The sequence below is a fragment of the Mastigoproctus giganteus genome, chromosome 12, assembly GCF_048544385.1.
Source record: "Mastigoproctus giganteus isolate SK-2022 chromosome 12, ASM4854438v1, whole genome shotgun sequence".
NCBI lineage: Eukaryota > Metazoa > Arthropoda > Arachnida > Uropygi > Thelyphonidae > Mastigoproctus > Mastigoproctus giganteus.
This window is the reverse complement of record NC_143586.1, coordinates 108,788,367-108,812,980: the sequence shown is the minus strand read 5'-3', so window position 1 is coordinate 108,812,980 and position 24,614 is coordinate 108,788,367. Positions and strand designations below refer to the sequence as shown.

The window sequence follows — 24,614 nt, the reverse complement described above, 5'->3', positions numbered from 1 at the left end:
GTGGTATTAAGGGAAGCTTGCTGCTATGGATAAAGGGATTGTTGAATGGGAGAAGATAGAGAGTGGTTATCAGTGTGCACTGCTCTTCTTGGACTAATGTTATTTGTGGAGTCTCTCAGTATGCAGTGCTGGACCCATCATTGTTTTCTGTATTTATTAATGATATTTATGAAGATATGTCAGGCTTAATGTTTAAGTTTACAGATGAAACAAAGGTTGGCATGGTAGTTAATCAGGGTATGCTGCAACAAGACCTAAACAAGATAGGCTGAGAAGGCAATTGAAGTTTAATATTGAAAAATGCAAAGTACTTCATATGGGTAGCAGTAACACCAGAATAATATATGAACAGTTGTGCAAACATGCTGCCAGGAAAGCTCATGGTGGTTCTTGTCATTGATATACAGGAATTTTTTCAGCAGGGATAAGGTGATTATCCAGTTGTATAAGCCAGTGGTTAGGCCACATATTGAGTACTGTACTGCATACAGGCCTGAAGGCTCATTTTAGGAAGGATGTGGATCTGTTGGTACAGGTGCAGAAAAGAGCAACAAGATTAGTGGGTGGTGCAAAAAGTGTGCTTTTACCAGGAAAGGCTTCAGATCAGGAGACCAAGCACCTGCAATGGTTTGAGCAAGCTCTATGCAGATAGGATTCCTCCTCTTGCTCAGATTACTCACCTGAGGGGGCATAAATTCAAATTGAGAAAAGACAGTTGTAGAATAGATGTGGAAATTTACCTTTAGCCAGCGGGTGGTTGATTGTTGGAACAAGCTTCCATCTGTTATGGAAGTTGACAGCTTAAACAAATTCAAGGCAGAACTAGACAAACTTTTGGAGTGAATGGGTGGGTCAAATGGGAAGGAGTTTTTTTTTTGGCTGATGCTGTATAAGTTTGCTTTCTTGCATCTTATGCCTCTGCTAATGCTAAAAGAGATCAGATTGAGGTGCATCTTATGCCTCTGCTAATGCTAAAAGAGATCAGATTGAGGATGTTGAACGCCTTGGATGGATTGAGTAAGCTCATTGCTGATGGAGTCATTCATCTTGATTGGACTACGCATGAGGGGGCATAAATTAAGGAATAATGGTTGTAGGTTGGATGTGCATAAATTTGCCTTCAGCCAGAGGGTGGTTAATTGTTTGAACAAAATCCCATCTGGTGTTGCAGTAGTGGGTAGTTTAAGTAAATTGAAAGAAGGAAGAACTAGATAAAACTGCTAGAGTTGATAAACAGGAGAAATGGAAAGCTGTTTTTTTTTTGTTGTTGATGCTGTATATAAGCCTGATTTCTTGCATTATTTGTCACTGCTACTACTAATAATACAAAAAAAAAAGTGATAAAAAGTTTACAATACTAACACATGAAAGATAAAGCAATTTTCATGTATTAGTGCTATGCACTATTAATACAGAAATATAAAAAACTTTCTCTGCCGTTGTTGTCTGGAACTTTTTATCAATATGACTTAATCAAAGAAAGTGGTGAAGCAGTAGTAATGTATAGATGAGTGAGAACATTTCAAATGGTTGACTGAGAAGATATAGAACTGTAAGAGTTCACGGTAGTTCAGAGTAAACTGTTTATTACATATTTTCTTAATTAATTACTGGACATCAAAGTTTAGGAGTGTTAGTTTCAATATTAATTGCAGTAGTTGAGCTTTATATGAATAAATAGATGATGTCTGTAGTCACTATGTAAAGCTGCTCCATTGCAGTAGGGATTTGGTATCTCACTATGCTGCATATCAGAAAAATTTTGATTAGTTTTTAACATATAATTAATTCATACTACTAACATTTTTTTAAGGATCCCATGTTCTCTTGAAAAAAGTAATCCTGTTTATAATCATAAAAATCATATTTATTTAGATTAAAAATAAAAAACGTGGCATCAGTTTTTTGATGCCACCTTTATTTTCAATCTGTTATAAATAAAACTGTTAAAAACCCTTTTTTTATATATTAAAATAAAATCCCTTCTGCAGAAAGTTTAGACATTTTTGTTATTTTTCATTATATCCCTTATTTGGGAGTTGTCTTCTCTATCAGTGAGTGAAATGTAAATCAAGAAGACTCACTTGCTTCAGTAGTCAGATGTGACAGATGCTGCTAATTTTATATTGTTTATTAGCACATTCAAGTAATTATTGAAAATAGGCCTTGATGTGATCATGCATTTTTCCTGTTTGCATAATAGCTAATGCACATTTCTGGAATTTTCAGTGGACGGTCAAAGAAAACACTTTTATTTGCAAGGCTTTGGGAGTTTCAGTTGTGTATACTAAGTAGATGAAGAGCACAATATCACTAAAATCGTGCATGGTCTTGAAGACCCTGCATGTGTGACTCTGGATTAAAACGGGTTGGCTGGTTGTTTGGAGATCCCTTGCTTCAGCGACTACCCCATTCATAGTGTGCCAATTATAGCAACAATAGCATATTTTTTCCTTTTTATGAAAACCCCAAACACGAAAGGTATTAGAACCTATCGTACTTAGTGTTGTGCTTGAGTGGAAAGTTGAAGATACTTGTTGATGTTAAACTTCTATTCCTGTAGATTGTAATTTTCAGGAAATATGTGTGAAGGAAGGTTGTCTCAGAAAACAGAAGTTGAAGAGATAAATGATGAAGAAGAAAAGTTGGTTCTGTGAGTTTGAAGTTGGTCAGTAAATGGATGTTGATTGGGTGTGGAACATGTTTGTACTAGGTTGGAAGAGAGAAGGGGAATTACAGAAGCCAATTTGGAAGAATCCCATGGAAGTATCTATAGAAAAGGCATGCAACAGAATCAATAATAAGCAATGATGCAGAAAGTGGAGAGACTTTTTAAGAGATAGGTCATTAATTAACCTGACCACCTTCTCTTGAATTGAGTCCAGAAAGCTGACAGAGGTTTTGGGAGCACCACCATCCCAGGTGTGGGAACAACATTCCATGGTAGGGTGGATTTGAAATTTGTAACAGAGTGACTGGTTGTTTAGAAGAAAAGTAATGGCAAGAGTGAAAGCGAAAACTAGTTTTTTTTTTTTGATTCAGAGGAAGCAGTATTTGTGATGTGCTTATGCCGAGAGAGAGATTGGAATACAAGCAGTAGACTTCTTTTTTGAAAGATATGAGATAGAACTGAGTTTTAGTAGAATTGAAATTAACAAAGTTGTTTTTGCTCCATTGAAGAATTACCTGGAGATCAGCATTTAAAGAATTGAAGCTGTTTATGCAGGGAAAGGTTTCTCAAACTGGAAGGTGGAATGCAATATGCTATCATCAGCAGAACTAGGATTACCTATCAGTAGGGTAGGATTAGCAGTCAGTGGAAAAAAGTTATTAATATAGAAGGGGAACACCAGCATTAGTGGAGAAGTTAGAAGACAGAGAGCAATCTGCCATCACCCATAATAAGCAGTCAGAGAGAAAACTGGATACCCAGTTGCAAAAGACAGTTAGCAGTCCATAAGATGAAAGCTTGTTTAGAAGACCTTTCTGCCAAACAAAATCAAAAGCCTTTGAAATGTCAAGGGCAATTGCTTGAGTTTCACCAAACTTTTTCATTGAATTTGTCCATAGATGGGAATATAAGCAAATACACCAGTGGATTGACACTGATAGATTCCATATGATCAGATGGAAAGTTTCAAGATAGTTTAGTAGTTGGTGGTTAATGAATTTCTCCATTCCTTTGGAATGAGTTGAGACAAGTGCAGTGGGATGATAATTGGATAGGAATGATATATCACCCTTTTTAGGAACTGCTGGATATGAGAAAATTTCCAAGCAGAAGGAAAAATATGAGTGGAATAAAGTAAAAAGGTTACACAGAACAGGAGTAAGCTCAAGAGCATAGATTTTGAGAACAAGTGGAGAAATACCATCAGGACCTGGAGCTTTCTTGGCACATCAAGATTATTCAAAATTCTTCTTGGCTTCCTTTTGATGGGAAACCATAGGAGGTGTTGAATGGATGTACTGAGATTTGCAAGAGGTGATTTACCAAGATCATCAATACAAGAGCTTGTTTGGTCCTTGAGGTTGGCACAGACATTCTCTCAGATATGCCAGACAAGCTGTACTTGCTACCCGGGAGTCTAAAACGCTGATGGAACTGATATTTGGATGACACTCAAGTCAAGTGTACCCAATTTTAGCGAAGTCTGGACAGTCTGTGATAGCCAAATCCTCTGCTTCCACCTTCACGATGGTGGGATTGTTAGTAATCCTGGGTACCTCCATGCACAAGTACATGGTGGGTGACCACCCAGGTGTGAACCAGCATAAGCAGGGGGCGAGGTGTGGCACCCACACTACATGGAGGAACGCCGCCCCTCTATGTTACCAGGCAGTACTAGGTGGTAGATGGCTCTCATCAACCGGTGCAATACCACCACTTTGCTTATTGGAGGCTTGAAGTGGTGGAACCCATGCCTAGTCTCTAGAGCCAAGTTCCGGTCAACCCTTCCGTATCTCTTCCATCATGCAGTATGATTGATGACTTTGGAGGTTATGATGAACATCGTGGCAAGATCCAATATTCCTTACATTTCGAGGGTACAGCTCTAAAACGGTGTTCGCAAGCCGGCCGCTAGTTAGTACACCGGACCAAACCTATTGGTAACTCTCTAGGAGGCTTCCGGATCAGCTAGTGTATAATCTTGCTACCTCTACTCTGCCAGATAGTGACTGAAGGGAGTCCGAGTAGTGTGTATACGGGAAGTATTGTCAAGGCCACGTTATATCAAGGATCTGGGTATATTCTTACCATGTGTACGCCATATCCAAAAATTTCATTACTTCATACAGCATGTCCCACCCACTTTTTCTTATTATTGAATACACCATGAATTGTCAAACTAATAGAGCAAGCTTATCTGCGAAAATATCTAAACCTCCCAAGCACTTCCTAGTTCATTTCACAAATATACGTGGTCTCAATTCTAATCTCAACGATGTCTATTTCCACTTGCAGTCTGCCAAACCACATGTACTTTTTCTGACAGAATCTCAGTTATCGGTTGATTCAACTACTGCTCATCTCAGATGCCCAAATTATTCGCTGTATGATTCCTTTCGCCTCAAAGGTGGTACTTGTGCATATGTCCATTCTGATATTCCCTGTCAGAGACTTAGCAATTTGGAATCTCCTCTCTTTCATCTTCTCTGGCTTAAAATCTCTCTACCTCATTGTGTTAAATTCATCTGTTGTCTCTACTGTTCTCCCAATTCCACTAATCACTTGGAGTTCTTTGACTTTCTCTCTTTGCAACTTGACTTTCTCCAGTCCAACTATCCTAACAGTGAGGTAATTTTCCTTGGTGATTTTAATGCTCACAACTCCAGCTGGCTTCCGTTTTCTAGTTACACCGACCCAGCTGGTTGAGATGCTGATGCTTTTGCAATTACTAATGACCTTGCACAGATTGTTCATTTACCTACAAGAATACCAGACAATCCTAATCATACAGCCAATACTCTTGATCTTTTTCTCACAAACAACTCTTCTAAGTACATGGTCGAAGTGAGAGATCCTTTAGGCACTTCAGATCACAACTTGGTGATTGTCTCTTCTTCAATGGAACCTTTATCTCATGGCTATTCCCAACCTTGTGTTGTTTGGCATTACAAGAATGCAAAATGGGATGACCTGCGAGACTTCTTTTCTTCTTTTCCTTGGTCAGATTACTGTTTCAAAACTTCTGATGTCAACGTTTGCTCAGATCGTGTCAGTGAAATTATTCTTGCAGGAATGGAATCCTTTATCCCACACTCCACTTTAAAATCTCGTCCTTTATCTAAACCTTGGTTTTCCAGTAAATGTGCTAAGGCTGTTCAAGAGAAGAATGTTGCATATCATAATTGGTTTGTTTCTAATTCTTCATTTTCATTTTCTGCCTACACCAAAGCTCGCAACAATTGTAAAGCAGTTATTAATCAGTCCAAACTAGAGTTTTAATAGGCTAAGAGTAGAAAAATTTCTTCTTGCCCTAATGGTAGCCAAGCATTCTGGTCTCTTGCCAAAGTTATTGGCCGCAACTTTTGCCCATCTCTGCTCCCACCTCTGTCCAAACCAGATGGTTCTGTTGCCACTTCAGCCAAGGATAAAGCTGACCTGCTAGCATCCCATTTTTCTTCCAGCTCATGTATTAATGATCTTGGTAAAACACCTCCCACCATTCCCAACATGCTCCATTCAATGCCTCCTGTGGTCATTCCGTCAAAAGGATGTCAGAAGGATTTTGACGAATCTTGATGCTAAGAAAGCTCCAGGTCCCAATGGTATTTCTCCACTTGTTCTCAAAACCTGTGCTCCTGAACTTACTCCTATTCTTTGCCGCCTTTTTTCACTTTCTTATTCCAAAGGTGTTTTTCCTCCTGCTTGGAAATTTGCTCATATCCAGCCAGTTCCTAAAAAGGGTGACAAATCCCTCCCATCCAATTATCGTCCCATTGCAATTACTTCTACTCTTTCTAAAGTAATGGAGAAATCAATCAACCGCCAACTCTTAAACTACCTAGAAACCTTCCGTCTTATTAACGATCGCCAGTATGGATTCAGTCAGTGTTGATCCACTGGTGATATTCTGGCTTATGTTACCCATTTATGGACTAATTCAATGGAAAGGTTTGGCGAAACACAAGTAATTGCTCTTGACATCTTAAATGCTTTCGATCGTGTTTTGCATAAAGGTCTTCTAAACAAGCTTCCATCTTATGGTTTACCAACTGTTTTTAGTAATTGGTTATCCAGTTTTCTCTCTGATCGCTCACTGAGGGTGATGGTAGATGGCTCTCTGTCTTCTAACTTCTCCACTAATGCCGGTGTCCCCCAAGGTTCAGTTCTCCACCACTCTTTTCCGCTTGTATATTAATGACCTTCTTCCATTGACTGGAAATCCTATTCATAGTTTTGCCGATGACAGCACATTGCATTCCACTTTCCATTTTGAGAAACCTTGTCCTGCTGAATCAGCTTCAACTTCTCGAAAATCTGCTACCAATTCCTTAAATGCTGATCTTCAGGTAATTCTCCAGTGGGGCAAAGACAACTTTGTTGATTTCAACCCTTCTAAAACTCAGTCTTGTCTTATATCTCGCAAAAAGGATTCTTCTGCTCCTATGCTTATCTTTAGTGACACTCCGATTTCTAGACAAAATGATATATCTCTTTTGGGGATTACTCTGACTTCTAATCTCTCTTGGCACAAGCACATTACAAATATTGCTTCCTCTGCATCTAAAAAACTTGGTTTTCTCTTTCACTCTCGGCGTTACTTTTCTTCCAAACAGCTGCTCACTCTGTATAAATCGCAAATCTACCCTACCATGGAATATTGTTCCCACATCTGGGACAGTGCTCCCACAGCCTCTATCAGGCTTCTAGATTCCATTCTGAAGAGGGCAGTTAGGTTAATTATTGACTCATCTCTAACAGAGTCTTTCCACTCGTAAGTCTCATACATGTACTGTTTCTGCTGCATGTCTTTTCTACAGATACTTCCATGGGCACTGTTCTTCTGAATTGGCTTCTTTAATTCCCACCCTCTCTTTCAAAACAGTCTGAACACATGCTGCCACCAGCCAACATCCATTTACTGTCCAACTTCAAACTCACAGAACCAACTTTTCATCTTCCTCTTTTATTCATTCAACTGCCGTTTTCTGGAACAACCTTCCTTCATATGTATTTCCTGAAAATTACAGTCTACAGAAGGTCAAGTCCAATGTCAACAAATATCTTTCTTCGTCTTCTCAACCTCTAACCCAAGCACGGTACTAAGTACTATAGGTTCTAATACCTCTCGTGTTTGGGGTTTACATTAAAAAAAAAAAAAAAATTAGAAGAAAAGTAGGATGCTGTGAACTTTATTGCATGTTAAGTTTGTAAAAGTATCAGGATAACTTATGAGAGGAAACCCTCTCATAAGCCTGCACCCTCTGTGTGAAATGGACTTAACTGGAGCCCTGATTAAAGAGACCTTTAAAAATTCCTCCAGTCTGCAACAGACATTAAGCGATAAACCCCATTGTGTTGTCATGAAGGATCAATTAAAGGGTTCTGCTTCATTTAAGTAATTTTACCATTATTGTAAAATAAAACAATAAAAAAAATTATATAAGTAAATGTTTAAAAAGATTTTTTAGCAGAAGTTCCTCATCACAAAATGATCTTAATAAAAAATATACTTTTTGTTTTTAACAAATTTATTTTAAAAGCAACAATTCATTTTTCTTTATTTTTGACTGGTTTGGAATTTTTCTGTTAATAAGATAGATTTAACTATGGCGCTGCTTATCGTCCTTAGACGGTAAGCAGCGCCATAGTTAAATCCTCTAACGTCCTTAGAGGCCCATTACAGAAATCCGAAGAGGTTTCTGAATCAGTATGCATTTAGTAACTATTAAAATTAAAACATAAGTTGAGTTTTTCTTAATTTGTGGCCTTAAATAGACCTATAAAGACCAAGAACAAATCATGTTTAGTAGTTGGTCTCTTCATTTTGAAAAAATGGCATGTTTGCAGAATGAAAAAATATAATTTTTTTTTTTCCATTCTGCAGTAATGTTTTACAATAGTATTTTGATAAACTATATTTTACTTCACATTGGTAAATAAAAGGCATCAAAAATCATGACAGAATTTTATATTTTTTTTGTACAATAGTTTTCATTCCTTAAATTCCCTTTACATTAAATTATATAAATTTCAGATTAATATGTGTTATAATAAAATTCAAATTTTATTTTAGGTTTCAACAATGTAACTCTTTTAGGAAGAGTAGGTATAGATCCTCAACTCAGAGGAACAGACAGTAACCCAGTAGTAGTTTTTAGTGTAGCAACAAATACAAATTATCAATTTGAATCCGGTAAGTGCTTTAAAAAAATTAACTATTTTTTTTCTACTTTTTATTTTTGAAATTTTAATGTAAATACAAAAGTTTTATTTTTGCTCACAGCAGTTCAAAACACTCATTATTTTTGAATACCCAAACAATATTTATGTATATATGTACAATACTCAAACAGTATTTTTGTGTCATGGTATTTTCAAAAAGCAAACATTTTAGCCAAGTTAGTACAAATATCTGAATGCTCAATCGTTAGCTCAATACTTAGTCAGTATTTACGTATCACAATATTTTCAGAAGACAAAAATTTCAGCCAAGTTGGCTGAAATATTTACCTCCTTGGTGTTCAGAACAATATCTGGATAAGGTAAGAAAAATGTGGCCTGCAGAAGGTTGGGTATTTTTTTTTCCCTCAGCCCACAAACCATATTGAAATAAAGTAAAATGCCTCATGGTGTATTTATCTCATTGAGGACCTTTTAGAAAAGTATTGTCAATGCCAGTAATCTGTTCCGCAGGTTTTTCTGTTGTATTGTGTGCTTGCCAATCAACGTACTCGTGGATCACTCAGCTTCCAGCAAGGCTGCACGCTACCATGTGTATCCAGAAAACCTGGGTTTCATATGTGATTGACTAGCAGTTTAAATTAGGACAATAAATCTTATGCTCTCAAGACTTAGAATATCACTGTGAGTAAGCTCGCAGCATCAAGGATCGCGTTGTGATTATACTTTGGGCTCCAAAGCACCACATTAACTATGGTTCTCTTACAAAACTTATTCAGTGAATTATGTTTAATTAGAAAGAATAATCAAGACGCAAAAAGGGTAAACAAACAAAACAAGGTTTATTAAACATGCAAAATTGTACAATAAATCGTTATGTAATTGGTCATGATTTGGGTAACACTTGTATAGGACTGCTTGGGTACAAACTAGATAGCAGATAAAAACATTACTGCTAGTGAGTAACAAATAAACAGTGTCCTTCGTGTGGGCTTTTTCCTCATTGCTCTCACAAGTATCCAGAGTGATTGGTGTCTTATAACATACAACTGTTCTAATGCTAGAACAGGAAAATATGTCAACTTAATAGTATAATTAGTATTTTGACAACTAGGTTGATAGGTCACATTATCTGTTAAAACTCGAATACTAAGAAATTGATACAACGATTGTCTGATAGTCCATGAGGAGAGATGTCTTGTAAATGTATTAAAACAAGTATAGAGGGTAGGTTCAACTTTGGGGCAATTTAGTATAGTTTGTTCTTAAGCAACAAGGGTTGCTTAAGAACAAAAAAAACTCCATGCTGCCTCAGGGGCCGTATTTCTTGTCCAGAAGTTAATTTTTTCTCTTTTCTGTCTTCTTCCTACCAATTGATTCCTTTCTTTTGTTCTTGACTCACAAAACCACAAAAATCTTCCCAATCTCTCACTGGTCTGCTCTTACTATTCCGTTGAGCGTGTGAAAATTTCTTTTCCCCCTTGCTCAAAATTTATGGCTGTAGATGGGAGGAATGTTAAAGTGTTAAAAAATGCTATCATTTTTTGTTCCTTTTGCCTGCTTTTAAGAAGCATTTATTCCTTATAGTGCCTTATACTTTTTCCACGGCCTATACAACTAACCTAACGGAATGAACTCCGTTTAACTTTCGATTTCGCACGTGCAGCCAGTCGCTGCCCCAGGGGTTGCGGCCGGTGAAACAATATATCTCCGTCAGTGCCCAGATCAATTAGATGACGTCAGACCCCCCTCCCGATGGCAACGGGCAGTCCGTGTACTCTTAATTGCCCTAGGAACGACAAGAGCAGATTGCGAATTTTGACAGAAAAGGGTGAGAAATCAGAACATGAGACATAATTTCTTACGCAATCGAATCTAACAAATACACTGACTGTCATTCCAAAATTCCATTCGTAAAAGTGTATCGATTTATGTTCAATGACCGCGATTGCAAAACAAAAGAAACGGCTCTACACAAACATGAGATTTCCTTTATCCATTTAATATATCATTTTTAGTAGTGTCAAATTTCACAAGTTGACAGTCCCCAAGTGTAAATCTTTTCCCCACATTATTGACCTGAGATCAGAACAGGTCATGGGAAATTCAGATAGGGGACCCAGAGGTATTTATATGAAAGGGGGGGTAGAAAACGGGAGCCTTTTGCGAGTCTTACTGTAGATTTCGGAGTTGGCAGTGTTGTAAGAGTCAGAGAGTGGATCCTTAGCGAGAGTTTAAGATCAGCAGCTAAAGAATATTGAGGAAGTTAGCCCAGAGTTGTACTTATGGATAAAAGAGCAGGATTAAGAAGTGCCAAGCACGAAAGACATTTTGTTGGTAAGTGACTAGCCTTTTCTAAAACAACTCAAACCCACCTGTTCGAAGTTAATCATACTTTCCCACTGCCTTTAATTAATTCACACCCACTGACCTCTCTTCTCATAAAAACTATTCTGACAGTTGTATACAGTAAACCCCCGCTATTCGCGGGGGTTACGTTCCTGAGAAATGTCGCGAAAACGCGAATACTGAGTTATGGCTCCCATAGTAATAAAGTGGTTCCATTCCAAAGTATGAAATATATAAGAAAAACTAGTCTAAAATTTTGTCTATATATGTATTATATGTACCTTCATAATATGACTATGTACATAGACAGTACATAGTGAAATGCAAGCATATGACATCGAAATGAAAATAAGAAACAATTTAATATTAAATGTAATATTTATTAGAAATTTCAAACAAATCTTTCAAACCAGTGCCTTTGCTAGCTAAAAAACTTATCCCGCCAGTGCTATCACCAGTTTTGCTAAAGTGTTGATAAAGGAGTTTTGCCTTTTCACGAATAATGAGTGAACTTAACGGAATTTTATTTTGAGTTCGGTCTTCTATCCACAGATTTAAAGCTTTTTCCGTTTTTTCTAATTTAACATCACGAGTTACAGAGCAAATTTTTGAAGCAATTAGCGCGTTTTCACGGACACTACGGCAGATTTTTTCTTCCGATTTCTTGATTGATCGTACTGTTGACTCATTGATTTTATAATGTTTTGCCACTGAGGAGACACTTTCGCCATTAGAATTTTTATCTAATAACTCAATTTTATTCGCTAATGTCATCACCTTCTTTGATATTTTCACATTTCTCTTGTTATTCATAACCATATTTTTGTAGGGGTTAGAAAGAACTTGTCCACAATAAAGTCACTTTCTTCCGTTAACACACTCGAAAAAGTCTGTTTTACACTGCAAAACGGTAGATTTATCATTTTTTAAGCATATCAATTTATAAATTGATAAATTTATTCAATTTATAAGCATATAAATTAAAAGAAAACGATGAAACCTTCCATGACAAGCGCATAACACATACTGAACAAGGATTAGCCGAGAAACATCCACGCTCGCGATTTTGTCATCCATCTCCCCCCACCCACTGAGCACTGTTTTGACCGGGAAAGATAATTTTAGCCACGCCCATGTTTTTTTATGGCGGAAAATATTCACGGCACTTTAAAATTCACATTTTTTTAGGTTTCATTTTATATTAAATCGGCGATCGCGAAACCGCGAATACAGATACCGCGAATAGCGGGGGTTTACTATATCTACTTGTCAGAATTAGAATTTAACAGTTAACGCGACCTGACAAATTAGTTGCTATAATACTCATTGTAATTGTTAAGTTGACATATATATTCCTATTCTAATAGTAGAACAATTGTATGGCATGACTGCCATCAGTGCTTGTGAATTTTCACGAGAGAAAAAGTGGAAGAGCCTCATGAAGAACATTCCAAGATTGTAATACTTTTGTACTAATAGCAAGATAACGCTTGCTATTCAGTTAATTTACCAATCAGCCACATACCAATTAATCTAAATCTTTGACCAGTTCCATTGTATTCATGTGTATGACTTATATGGTAATAAATCTTGTTTTGTTGATCATTTTGCCTTGTGACAATTCTCCGATATACATAATTCACTGAGCAGATTATGAACTATAGTTAAGCGGGGCTCAAAGGTAAAAATTAAGAAGAACCTTTGGGTTTAATCACAATGCAATCTTGATGCTGCAAGCTTACTCTTATTTAAATCTGAGTGGGTCTTGAGGGTGCAAAATTTTGTCCTAATCCAACTACTGGACTATCATATGAAACCCAGGTCTTCTGGAAACACATATTAGCGTGCAGCCTTGCTGGAAGCCGAGTGATTCACAGAGAACATTGTTTAGGCAAGCTCACGCTACAACAGAAAAACCTGCAGAACAAATCTGAAGTCATTTTGAAATTTTTTGACCTTGCCTTTTTTGTAAAAAATAACTGCTCACCTTTACCAAAATCATCCCCACTGTTATAAATACAGGAGTAGAAAGACTAAAAAAGAGAAAAAAAAAACAAAAAACTACTGTGTTTATAAAACACTTTACAGTGAAGGTTTACCATGACTACCAATTTTCACTTTCGACACTGTTTCTTCATTGTCTCTCATTGGTCTTTTGTAACTGATTGACAAGGAAGGAGGCCTCTACTATTTTCTTGACAGGGGAGAGTGGTATTTTGGCTCATATTTCTGGACTATCAGGAGTGTAAGTTAGGATCGAAAGACTAATATATTTTATTTCAAAATAAATCTTTAATTATATTAGTTTTTAATAAACTTTAAGTTCTTTTAGTAATCTTTATTGCTTTCTAAATAGAGAGAGGGGTATCAACCCTGACCATTTGTTAACAAAATTATAATTTTAAGGCAGGTTTACTATTTTTTGAGGGAAAAAAGATGGAGAAAAGTTTTCGAAAAAGGATGGAGAAACTCTGTGGTACCAACTCAAGTATGATGGAAAAGAGATCACAGTTGAATCAAAAAGATGGATTCTCTGTCATGAGTCCAGAGAAATGGCAGCTATCTGATAGCCTTTATTTTACTAGTATTAAAATGAGGGATATTACAAAAGTCCAAATGGCCTTTATTCCAAAAATAGGCAGATCGTTCAAAAATATTTCTTATAATTTTTTAATTAAGTAAATAAATAAACTTACATCTGAATTTTGATGGTCTTTTTTAAACATAATCCCTGTTTGATATTTATGCATCTCTCCCAATGTTTTTACCTTACTTCAAAAACTTGTGAAAATTCATTCATCAGTATGTCCTTCAGAATCATCCCCACTGTTCAAAGCAGTGGAGATGATTCAAAAGCAATAAGACCTTGGAGTAACAAATTAGAAATGCTGAATGTGAAATTTCACCTGTATAAAGAAAGAGAAAATTTTACGGAAAAAAAATAAATTATGGAAATTTCTACCACTTCTCGGATGGCTGGTTCATTGATTATTAGTACCTTAATAGTGCGATCCAAGCATTTCTATACAGGCACTCCCTGGGTTACGTAATACTTGACTTATGGAAATTTGACTTTGTCAGTTTTTGCTGGCTGGTGCAAACTTAAAAAAACATGGAAACGTATTTTGCATCCTGTAGGAGTAAATGGAGGTATCGTGAAAATATCGTATTGTGAATCCAATAACGCATTGTTTTTTTTTTTTTTTTTTTTGTAATTTGTTCCAAGACCTCGGAAGTTGAAATTTTCGCTATATAACTAACCAATTTATCTCTCTAAAAGGTCAATTTTTATAATGGAAATTGCACTACACTTTCATCATTATCATATGTTCCATTATAAGAATCAATTTTGAAAGGCTTTGTGATATTTTTCCAAAACACATTTCTGGAGGTCTCCACCATAAAACAATAAAAACAATTTGCACTTTCCAGTTTATTGGGCTTTTCTGTTAGCACAATCTATTATAAATGGGTAGTAAACTCGATTTTATTGCATTTACGATAATACTGATAACTGGAATTTTGTGGGTTTTTACATTATGGTATTATGGTGAAATGAGTTCTCCTTCACTGAAATCTTCAATCATATAAAAAAACAAATAAATTTTCAGAATCTCCTCTTCATTCCTATTTACTTATTATAATGGTGAAGGGAAAGGGACCAATGGAAAGTGCAAGTGCTGGCAGTGCTAGGAAACGAAACAAAATTGATTTAGAAATGAAGATGATTAATTAAGAAGTACGAAGCAGGACAGAGTTTGTCATCTATTGTATGGAATTAGGTCTCGCTGCTTCAACAGTGAATATTATTTTAAGGGACATTGTGCATATAAAAGAACATGTTAAAGGATCAATGCATTTAAGATCGACAGTGATCACAAAACAGCATTCGGGTGCCATATCAAAGATGGAAAAGCTATTAATAATATGGATGGAAAATCAGATTCAGAAGCAAGTACCCCTGAGTCCAATGGCTATTCAAGCAAAAGCAAGAAATATTTATTAAGATATTAAGGATAAGTACGGTGAACCCCCAAGCCAAGTTCGTGGCAAGCAATGGGTAGTTTAATAGGTTCAAGCATCGTGCTGGTTTCCAAAACATTAAAGTATGCGGTGAAGTTGCCAGTGCCGATTCTGCAGCTGCAGAGAAATTTTGTGAATTGTTGGAAAAATATTCCTTCTAAATCTCCACAGCCCTCAATTTCCACAGCAGCGTTCTTATCAGCTGTAGGATTAATTCTGGCAACGATGCTCGAAAGGTAAAATTTGCTGATGGTTATGCCTGTCTCTTCTCTCTTTTTGTAATTTTATGATTTTGAAATTTTTGTAATTTTTCCTGCGCATGAGATAAAAAAAATTGAATAAATAATTCTATTTACATGTTTGTCGAACATTTCTTTTTTTTTGCTTCAATCAAATTTAGTGCGCATAGTTGCAAGTGCTGCATAAGCATTTAGGGAACTTCCGACTTATGTAAAATTTGAGTTACATAGAGTTCCAGGCGCCTCCGTAGCCAGGTGGGAAGGAGCAGCAGTGCGTAACACACGCTTCTTGATTAGACCGGGGTTCGAGTCCGTCACCACCAAATATGGAGGATGTGGAAAGGTCAGGGAATGACCACCGCATATCCCGGAGCAATATGGCCTTAGTTGCTAATGCTCCTAAAAACCAAAAAAACAACAAACAACAACATAGAGTTCCGCAGAACGCAACCCTTATTTAAGTCTGGGAGTGGCTGTAAAAGATAACTGACGAAAATGAACTGAGAAGCACTCATGTTATATTGTGCTGGGCAAAGCCATTTCACAACTCTGGCTAGAACCCGAAATTAAGCTACAAATTTAAAAATGAAAATTTAAAAATGAAAAAATGAAAAATGAAAATTTAAAAAACTAAACATACGTTGAAGGCGAATTAAAAACAAAAAATCTAATAGGAATGCTTCCTGCTTTGAATAATCTGTTCGTAAACTGAGATGCTGCTTCATACAAAGTTTCTAAATTAATAAGAGGAGTTTACCTCAATATAGTACGTGGAACACTTCCGTATGATACCCTCCAGAAATTAGAACGGAAAAAACGAAAAAATCGACAACTTACCGGTACATTAAAGTAAAATATAAATAATTAAATAATCAATTTAACACAATTCAAAATCAATTCAAAACAATTAAAATTCAAATTAACGCAATTAAAAGAATTAACGAAAATATTCAAAACGATTTTCCTTCCTGAAGCTGACAATGCTTTTCGACCGACTGTCGTGATCACAGGAATGAAAATTACCGAATCAGGCTAAACCTGCAACTTAAATAGTGATTATATGTCTTCGCGCATGCGCGTAAAGGTCCACCCATCGGAGATCAAATATGGCCGCCGAACATTAACAGAATTCTCGTGTAATTTAATTTCAACGGTTTCTGCAATTAATAGTCGCGTATAATTACGTTGAACGTTAAGTATTTTGGCCTCGTTAAATAAAAAAGTATGTTTTTCGTTAATGGCATGAAAGGCTAATTCTGACGCTGCTGACCGAGAAGCACGAACTGAGGCTTCGTGTTGATTTACACGAATATTAAGAGAAAACCGCGTCGAACCCTGGTAAGACGAGTCGCAATCACCGCAAGAAATGTTGTATACTAGATCATTAATTTGTGTTGCGAACGCGGAAAGAACCGAGCGATTGTTCAGTATAGTGTGTAACTTCCGTATAGGCCTAGCTATAATTTTAAATTCGGTATCTTTAAAGAATCTGTTAAGTTGTTTGTGCCACTGTTCAACATATGGGACAGAAATAAAGTATTTTTTGATATTACTATTGCTGATTGGTGTAGTATTTTTTATCCTATCCTTAGCTTGTACCCTAATTCGATTTATTGTGTTAATGGGATAACCCCTGTTCAAGAATCTGCTAGTTAATATTTGTATTTCTGAGTCCAAAGCAGAATCCGTCGTTGAATATTTATAGGCATTTAGAAATTGATTAAAGATAATCGATCTTTTGTAGGTGAACGGGTGGTAGCTATTATAATGAAGAAGCATACCGGTGTTTGTGGGTTTTCCATAGATGCTAAATTGTATTTTGTTCGAGTCACGGGTAAGCGTGAAATTTAGAAAGTTTAATGACTTAGTATCCGTATCTTCCCTTTCCAATGTAAATTTGAGTCTAGAATGAATATTATTAAACGAATGTAAAATGTCTTGGATAGTACTACTATCAGTAATAACTAGAACATCGTCTAAATACCTCCCATAGTATGTGATACGGGGACGAAAAGGTGTCAAATGTATCTGCTCAATCGTTGAGAGATAGATCTCTGACATTAAGCCACTCAGGCTCAAACCCATTGGTAATCCAAAAATTTGTTTGTACACCTTGTCTCGAAAGGTGATGTAGTTAGCCTCAGCTAATAGTTTAATTAAGTGAAAAATTTCCTTAATGGGCAGCTTCGTATAATTAATCGGTGTCAAGTTTTTATTTAACATATCCCAAATAATATCTAATGTGTATTCAACGTTTACATTCGTATATAATGAGGTAACATCTAATGAGAATAAATTGTCATTGTCGCCGAGTCTACAGTCTTTAAGATTATTAAATAATGTATCGTAATTCTTAATCCCAAATTGTATAACCTGTCTAAAAGGTTTTATAATATTATATACATGTGTGGCTAAGGCTGAAAATGCCGAGTTCCTGTAGGAAACAATAGGTCGAATCGGAAATCCAGGCTTGTGTAATTTTACCTGACCAAAAAGTGCAGGAATATTGTATGTTCTGGACTTCAATTCCTTCAACTGAACCATAGTAATGTAGTCGTTTTTACGATATGTGGTTAACGTTTTATTGTATTGATTTACCAAATTGGTAAACAGTGCCGGTTCCACTTCACGATAAGTGGAGGTATCAGACAACTGAATCTAACTTATTAATATAATCATGTTTATCTAGTATTACCACTGTATCTCCTTTATCTGCCCTCTGTATAATAATGTCCTTATTTTCTCGAAGTTCTCGTAAAGCTGAACTGTCATGTGTATTCAATTTAGGAAGTCGCGTTTCTTTTATGTTATTTACTACTTGGTTAACTTGTTGAATAAATACATCTTTTTGTGGAACACTACGAAGTCCAAATTCAATATCAATTACGCATTGTTTTTTTGGCAGCTTCCGAGGTGGTAAATTATAATTTAATCCTTTGGATAAAAGTGAAATCTGGTCCTGCGATAGTGTACACGAGGAAAGATTTGTAACCTGTTGATACGTTGGTTCGTTGGATACTGGGTGAGGGGGTGTTCGTGAACGAGCCGACATATTCTGTGGTAGTGCGTTATGTGTCTGTGGGGGGGATGTCACCCAACTCGTGTGAACTTGGTCGCAAGCTCGCGACAATGTGTTAGAATTCGCATGAACGTGTCTTGAACTATTCGATAATGTTTGCAACTTATTAACGTGTCTGTTTTTTATTTCTGAGGCTTGTGCTTCCCGTCGCAAATCTATGGAGGTCTTCAATACAGACCAATCGTTCGGATGTAGATAATTTTTTAATTTATCGCGAAGCTTCCTAACCTGGGAAAGGTATTTTTGTTTATCCGAATATCGAGATTTTAAGGCAAGCTTAACAATATTACGTGATGTCGCCAGTGATAGTTGTTTTATGCCTGAAATTTTTTGATTTAAATTCACCCTGGCAAACTTCGGAACGATGTTGTTTTGAAGGCAATATTTTAGGAAAGAAATATGGTAACTTTGGGCCGAGTACCTTAGTGTAGATTTAATGTAATTTTGTACCAAGCCATTCAAAAAATCTCCCATAATTCACGCTTACCCGTGACTCGAACAAAATACAATTTAGCATCTATCGAAAACCCACAAACACCGGTATGCTTCTTCATTATAATAGCTACCACCCGTTCACCTACAAAAGATCGATTATCTTTAATCAATTTCTAAATGCCTATAAATATTCAACGACGGATTCTGCTTTGGACTCAGAAATACAAATATTAACTAGCAGATTCTTGAACAGGGGTTATCCCATTAACACAATAAATCGAATTAGGGTACAAGCTAAGGATAGGATAAAAAATACTACACCAATCAGCAATAGTAATATCAAAAAATACTTTATTTCTGTCCCATATGTTGAACAGTGGCACAAACAACTTAACAGATTCTTTAAAGATACCGAATTTAAAATTATAGCTAGGCCTATACGGAAGTTACACACTATACTGAACAATCGCTCGGTTCTTTCCGCGTTCGCAACACAAATTAATGATCTAGTATACAACATTTCTTGCGGTGATTGCGACTCGTCTTACCAGGGTTCGACGCGGTTTTCTCTTAATATTCGTGTAAATCAACACGAAGCCTCAGTTCGTGCTTCTCGGTCAGCAGCGTCAGAATTAGCCTTTCATGCCATTAACGAAAAACATACTTTTTTATTTAACGAGGCCAAAATACTTAACGTTCAACGTAATTATACGCGACTATTAATTGCAGAAACCGTTGAAATTAAATTACACGAGAATTCTGTTAATGTTCGGCGGCCATATTTGATCTCCGATGGGTGGACCTTTACGCGCATGCGCGAAGACATATAATCACTATTTAAGTTGCAGGTTTAGCCTGATTCGGTAATTTTCATTCCTGTGATCACGACAGTCGGTCGAAAAGCATTGTCAGCTTCAGGAAGGAAAATCGTTTTGAATATTTTCGTTAATTCTTTTAATTGCGTTAATTTGAATTTTAATTGTTTTGAATTGATTTTGAATTGTGTTAAATTGATTATTTAATTATTTTACTTTAATGTACCGGTAAGTTGTCGATTTTTTCGTTTTTTCCGTTCTAATTTCTGGAGGGTATCATACGGAAGTGTTCCACGTACTATATTGAGGTAAACTCCTCTTATTAATTTATTTACTAATATTATTATCAACGTAGAACATATTGAGTATTACAGCTCTGATTCATACTATCTAATACAAAGTTTCTAAATTTATCCGTCAGAATCTTGAACGGGTTTCTGAAATTTTGTAGTAGTGTTAAGCTGTGATGGCTGGATATCATGTTCATAGTAATTATAATGAATGTTACTTCCAGTTTGTTTAGATATATAAGGATTCCCCACAGTACACATGCTTTCTTTCTCTCTCTCTCTCTCTCTCTCTCTCTCTCTCTCTGAGTGTGCGTGCGTGCGTGTGTGTGTGTGTGTGTGCACGCACGCACCATATCTTGAATACTGCATATGTAAAATAATCTTTTTAATGCACACAATCAGGTACAGTGGGCAATAAATACCCATCACAGCCTACAAGGTTAGGGGTTTGACAAGTCATGGGTATAATACATCAACATACAATTAGAAATATAATAATAAAGAATTTTTAGTAGGTTATGTTAACAATTATGATTAATTGAAAGTTAGAGTACAGTAATATAAAATAGATTAACAATTTTCTAAAAAATAGAAGGTAACTTATAGTTAGTGTCAATTATGTGATAGGTACATTTAAGATTATTTCATCAGATTTGAAAAAAATATACACAAATCAATTCTAGTTCACCAATTGTCAAATTGTGCAATTAGCCAATTCACCAGTTGGTCTGGAGAAGCATGGACTCATTTTTATTAACTATCATTTTGAAAGTTAACGGTTTAGGCATCACTAGGATTTGAAGGCAGTGCATGCGCGCGCGCACACACACACTCACACAGATGAGGCTCATCAAATTCACCAAGCCATTTATGTACTGAGTAAAGCGGGGACTTGCTCTGTGATTTGGCATCTCTGTGCAGAACGGGTAGAAAAGTTATTCATATTCACTCCACCTGATGCCAATATTTGAATTGCAGGTAACAACTGCACTGGTGTGAATCTGTAACGTAGTCTTCAGCATTGGGACTGACCTTAAAGCTTGTGCAGGGGTCTGTCAGGTACAGAAATTTTGGGATGAAATGACACTATTTAGCAGTTTAGCAGAATGAGCATTGTGCTATTTATTGTGGTTGGTAGCCTTGGAAGTTTTATCTGTCTCACCATTTGGGTCCTCCTTACCTGTGGAGGAATGTGATGGTTATGAAGGGTGCACTTAAGTAGCCAGTACTCTTTGGCATAAATTTTTTTCTGACTGTCGGGGCAGCTGATGCCGAAATATCTGCTGCATTGAGCACCGTAGAATAAATTACAGTCTGGATATATTTCTTTGTTGTTCTTAAGTCATTTGCATACAGGTTTTGTTTGACACACAATCTAAGGCTATTCATTCTTGTTATTATTGCCTTGATATGCTGATGGAATCTTAAGTTTTGGGTCAAAAATAATCCCAAGGTCTTTGTGGCTTTACACTATGGGGATCTGGATTCCTTGGAAAGAGGGAAGAATTTTGGTAAGTGAGGGCTTTAAAGAGAATAACATCATCTCAGATTTACTGAATTTTAGGCACAGCCCAACCTAAAATGGCAGTAAGGGCTTGATGATATGGCTAGCATCAAGAACAAAGAACAAAGCTAACTCAGCGATCCTGTTATTTATAGAATGTGTAATTTTAGTTGGATCAGCTCCATGCAGGATGGGGGTTAGTATCTTGATGTTGTTAGTGTACACCAAAGTATCTTCCGAATTTAAAACAAATACACCAACCGTTTAATTAAAATGGTTTAATACCAGAAACTAAAATGAACCAAACGATATTACACTGTAAAATGATATATGCAAGATTTACAAAATAAATATATATGATGAAACTTTAATATACAATAAAATAAATAAATAAATAAAATATTTAAAATACAATAAAGCTAAAAGCGATAAAACATTGACTGAAGCTTTCGGAGGCTTCCGCCTCCTTTCTCAACAACAATGATGTTAAATCAACACATCCTTAAGTAACAGGCTCACGGCACACGTGGTTGACCAGGCGCATACTCAATACTTCTTCCATACGATCCAGAACCGGAAGCGGCTCGGGAGCGTGGAAATATAAAACGCTCGTCTTTTGCCAGGACCACAGCTTCTAGTAGGGGGTGAAATCGAACACCCCTGTCCCTATTCATATTATTGTTCTCAGACGAGCCTATCCACAAACTCTCTAGCCACTTACGGTCCCAGAACCTATGCGCCCGGTCGAGGATGACAGCACAGACATTCTCTGAGATATGCCAGACAAGCTGTACTTGCTACCTGGGAGTCTAAAATGCTGATGGAACTGATATTCGGGTGACACTCAAGTCAAATGGACCAATTTCGGCGAAGTCCGGATGCTCTGTGACAGCCAAATCCTCTGCTTGCACCTTCACCACGATGGTGGAACTGTTAGTAATCGTGAATATAACCCCTATGCACAAGCACACTGTGGGTGACCACCCAGGTGTGAACCAATGTAAGCAGGGGTCAAGGTGTGACGCCTACACCACATGGAGGAATGCCGCCCCTCTGTGTTACCAGGCAATATTAGGTGGTAGATGACTCTCATCAACTGGTGCAATACCACCAATTTGTTTATTGGAGGATTGAAGTGGTGGAACCCATGTTTAGTCTCCAGATCTAAGTTCCGGTCATCTCTTCCACCATGCAGTAGGACTGATGACTTTTGAGGTTATGATGGGCATCATGGCGAGATCCAATTTTCCTTACATTTCGAGGGTACAGCTCTAAATCAGTGTTTGCAGCTGGCCGCTAGTTAGTACACTGGACTGAACCTGTTGGTAACTCTTTAGGAGGCTTCCGGATCAGACTCGGACTCCCTCCAGATAGTGGCTGGAGGGAGTCCGAGTAGTGTGTATGCGGGGGTGGGGGGCATTGTCTCGAGGCCACATTATGTCAAGGATCTGGGTATATTCTTACCATGTGTGTGCCATATCCAAAAATTTCATTACATCATACAGCATGCCCCCCCCCACACACACTTTTTCTTCCTATTGAATACACCACGAATTGTCAAACTAATATAGTAAGCTTATCTGCGAAAAGATCTAAATCTCCAAAACACTGCGAAAAATCAAATCTCCAAAACACTTCCTAGTTCATTTCATGTGGTCTCAGTTCTAATCTCAACGATGTCCATTTCCACTTGCAGTCTGCCAAACTCCATGTACGTTTTCTTCTGACAGAATCTCAGTTATCGGTTCAGTCAACTACTTCTCATACAGAATCCAGTATGGATTCTGTCAGTGTCGATCCACTGGTGATATTTTGGCTTATGTTACCCATTTATGGACAAATTCAATGGAAAATTTCAGTGAAACACAAGCAGCTGCTCTTGTCATCTCAAAGGCTTTTGATCGTGTTTGGCATAGAGATATTCTGAACAACCTTCCATCTTATTGGTTGCCAACTGTTTTTGTGATTGGTTATCCAGTTTTCTCTCTGATCGCTCACTGAGGATGATGGTTGATGGCTCTCTGTCTTCTAACTTCTCCACTAATGCTGGTGTCCCCCAAGGTTCAGTTCTTTCCCCCACTCTTTTCCGCTTGTATATTAATGACATTCTTCCATTGACTCGAAATCCTATCCATAGTTTTGCCGATGATAGCACATTGTATTCCAGTTTCCATTTTGAGAAACCTTGCCCTGCTCAATCAGCTTCAACTTCTCGAATATCCGCTACCAATTTCTTAAATGCCAATCTCCAGATAATTCTCCAGTGGGGCAAAGACAACTTAGTTGATTTCAATCCTTCTAAAACTCAGTCTCATCTTATATCTTGCTAAAAGGATTATTCTGTTCCTATGCTTATCTTTGGTGACACTCTGATTTCTAGGCAAGTTGATACATCTCTTTTGGGAATTACCCTAACTTCTAATCTCTCTTGGTACAAGCACGTTACAAATATTGCTTCCTGTGCATCTAAAAAAACTTTGTTTTCTCTTTCGCTCTCGGCGTTACTTTTCTTCCAAACAATTGTTCATTCTGTATAGATCGCAAATCTGTATAAATCTACTATGTAATATTGTTCCCACATATGGGGCGGTGCCCCCAAAACCTCCCTCAGGCTTCTAGATTCCATTCAGAAGAGGGCAGTTAGGTTAATTGATGACTCATCTCTAACAGTCTCTCTCCACTTGCTGTCTCATAGACGTACTGTTTCTGCTACATGCCTTTTCTACAGATATGTCCATGGGCACTGTTCTTCTGAATTGGCTTCTATAATTTCTGCTCTCTCTTTCAAAACAGTCTTCTGAACACGTGCCGCCACCAGCTAATATCCATTTACTATCCAACTTCAAACTCACAGAACCAACTTTCATCTTTCTCGTTTATTTATTCAATTGCTGTTTTCTGGATCAACCGTCCTTCATACGTATTTCCTGAAAATTACAGTCTACAGAAGTTCAAGTCTAATGTCAACAAATATCTTCTTTTGTCTTCTCAGCCACCAACCCAAGAACAGTACTAAGTACTATAGGTTC

General features: G+C 37.0%; 1 protein-coding gene across 2 annotated transcripts in view; it reads left to right on the top strand.

The window, feature by feature from the left end:
- The window catches only part of LOC150077331 (single-stranded DNA-binding protein, mitochondrial-like), a 142,063-nt gene that overhangs the window by 27,314 nt on the left and 90,135 nt on the right, over positions 1–24,614 (top strand). For both annotated transcript variants that reach the window (XM_090386362.1, XM_090386363.1), the window contains exon 4: positions 8,745–8,864. In XM_090386362.1, the coding sequence (XP_090242488.1) occupies positions 8,745–8,864 (120 nt within the window). The remainder of the gene's footprint in view (positions 1–8,744; positions 8,865–24,614) is intronic.